At 41.4% G+C, this 2,346-nt stretch overlaps 2 protein-coding genes across 2 annotated transcripts; both read right to left on the minus strand.

The window, feature by feature from the left end:
- Positions 1 to 243: 243 nt before the first annotated feature.
- LOC138885629 (uncharacterized) lies at positions 244 to 967 on the minus strand. The gene is made up of 2 exons (XM_070166598.1): positions 739 to 967; positions 244 to 569 (listed from the first exon to the last, which is right to left on the minus strand). Exons 1-2 carry the CDS (start codon positions 965 to 967, stop codon positions 244 to 246), a joined length of 555 nt encoding a protein of 184 aa, XP_070022699.1.
- A 354-nt stretch (positions 968 to 1,321) lies between these two features.
- LOC138885630 (uncharacterized) lies at positions 1,322 to 1,843 on the minus strand. Its single transcript, XM_070166599.1, has one exon. It carries the CDS (start codon positions 1,841 to 1,843, stop codon positions 1,322 to 1,324), a length of 522 nt encoding a protein of 173 aa, XP_070022700.1.
- Between the last annotated feature and the right edge of the window lie 503 nt (positions 1,844 to 2,346).

Genomic DNA, 2,346 nt, shown 5'->3' on the forward strand with positions numbered 1-2,346 from the left:
TTTCTAGAAATGAAAATTTTATTAAGATATGATCGAACCCATAGGGCTGCCTATGTATCCCCTATTAAACGAAAATCAGGTCAAGCGTAGTTCAATAACATCAGATGAAGAAATGTGAATAGTCAAAACATAGTATCTCTTAACTGCGTCTGAATTGATTGGTTTCAGCCAAACTTCTCCGTCCATTTTTGCAAGTATGAGTGCCCCTCCTTTTAGCACCCTGTGAACCATGTATGTACCTTGCTAGTTGGGAGAGAATTTCCCTTTGGCTTCATGTTGATGCAGGAAGATCTTCTTCAGCACCAGTTGTCCTAGAGAAAAATGTCCTGGTTTGACCCTTTTGTTGAAAGCTCTGTACATTCTGTTCTGATAAAGCTGATTGGGACATACTACATTCATTCTTTTTCTGTTTATAAGGGCCACTTGCTCATATCGGCTCCTTATCCATTCTTCATCGCTGCATTCGGCTTCCCGTATGATTCTTAAAGAAGGGATTTCTATCTCGGCTGGAATGACAGCTTCGGTACCATAAACAAGTAAATAGGGAGTTGCCCCAGTTGATGTGCAGACTGTAGTGCGGTACCCCAATAGGGCAAAGGGTAACTTCTCGTTCCATTGTTTGTGGTTTCCTACCATCTTCCTTAGTATCTTCTTGATATTTTTACTAGCAGCTTCCACAACTCCATTCATTTTAGGTCTATATGCCGTAGAGTTTTTGCATGATTTTGAAGGTTTCACACATGGCTTTCATCAGGTCACTGTTGAGATTGGCGGCATTATCAGTGATAATGGAATTGGGAATTCCAAATCGGCAAACAATACGATCCTTGACAAAGTCTGCGATGACTTTCTTGGTTACAACTTTGTAGGATGCATCCTCTACCAATTTTGTGAAGAAGTCAATAGCCACTAAAATGAACCTGTGCCCGTTTGAAGCAGTGAGCTCGATCGGACCGATGACATCCATTATCTAGGCAGCAAAAGGCCAAGGTGCATTTGCTGCGTTGAGCTCATTGGGTAGTACCTTTATCATATCTACATGTACCTGACATTGGTGGCATTTATGTAAATATCGGATGGAATCCGTCTCCATGGTTATCCAAAAATATCCAGATCTAAGTATTTTCTTGGCTAGAACAAAACCATTCATATGTGGTCCGCAAGTTCCGGCATGTATTTCTTCGAGCAGTCTAGAAGCCTTCTTTGCGTCAACACACCTTAACAAACCTAGATCAGGAGTTCTTCTATACATGGTCCCTCCACTTTGGAAGAAGTGATTGGATAGCCTCCGTAGTGTGCGTTTCTGAGTGTGGTTTTCCTACTATGGATATTCTCCTTTTGCCAAATATTCTTTGATGTTGTGGAACCAAGGTTTTCCATCTGTTTCCTCTTCAACATGAGCACAGTAAGCCGGTTGATTATAGATCCTCACCGGGATGGGATCAATGAAATTCTTGTCTGGATGTTGTATCATTGATGACAAAGTGGCCAGTGCGTCTGCAAACTCATTTTGAATTCTGGGTACACGTTTGAATTCGACCTTTGTGAATCTATTCATCAATTCCTGTATGTGATGCAAATATGGTCGTATTTTGGTGTACTTTGTAGCCCATTCTCCTTGAACCTGATGTACCAGAAGATCTGAATCGCCGATTACAAGCAACTCTTGTACATTCATATCGGTGGCCAAATTGAGCCCCATGATGCAAGCCTCATATTCTGCCATATTGTTGGTGCATGGAAACCTAAGCTTCATGGATACAGGATAGTGCTGACCTGTTTCTGATACCAAAACTACTCCAATGCCCACTCCTTTGAAGTTTACTGCTCCATCAAAGAACATTCTCCAACCATCGCAAGCTTCAGTAATGTCCTCTCCTATGAATGATACTTTTTCATCAGGAAAATACGTTTTCAAGGATTCGTATTCCCCTTCCATAGGATTTTCAGCAAGATGGTGTGCCAATGCTTGTCCTTTGACCACTTTTTGAGTTACATAGACGATATCGAACTCACTTAACAGTATCTACCACTTGGCTAACTTTCTAGTTGACATGGGCTTCTGAAAGATGTACTTCAGAGGGTCCATCCTTGATATGAGGTATGTGATATAAGCACAGAAGTAATGCCTCAATTTTTGAGCTTTCCAGGTCAAAGCACAACAAGTGTTCTCTAGCAAAGAGCATCGTTCTTCATAGGGTGTGAACTTCTTACTCAAGTAGTATATGACTTGCTCTTTTCTCCCTATCTCGTCATGTTATCCCAAAACACATCCGAAAGCTCCATCTAATATAGATAAATAGAGTAGCAAAGGTCTCCCAGGTTCTGGAGGGACTAGGACTGGTG

This window comes from Nicotiana sylvestris, chromosome 2, assembly GCF_000393655.2.
Source record: "Nicotiana sylvestris chromosome 2, ASM39365v2, whole genome shotgun sequence".
Classification (NCBI taxonomy): domain Eukaryota; kingdom Viridiplantae; phylum Streptophyta; class Magnoliopsida; order Solanales; family Solanaceae; genus Nicotiana; species Nicotiana sylvestris.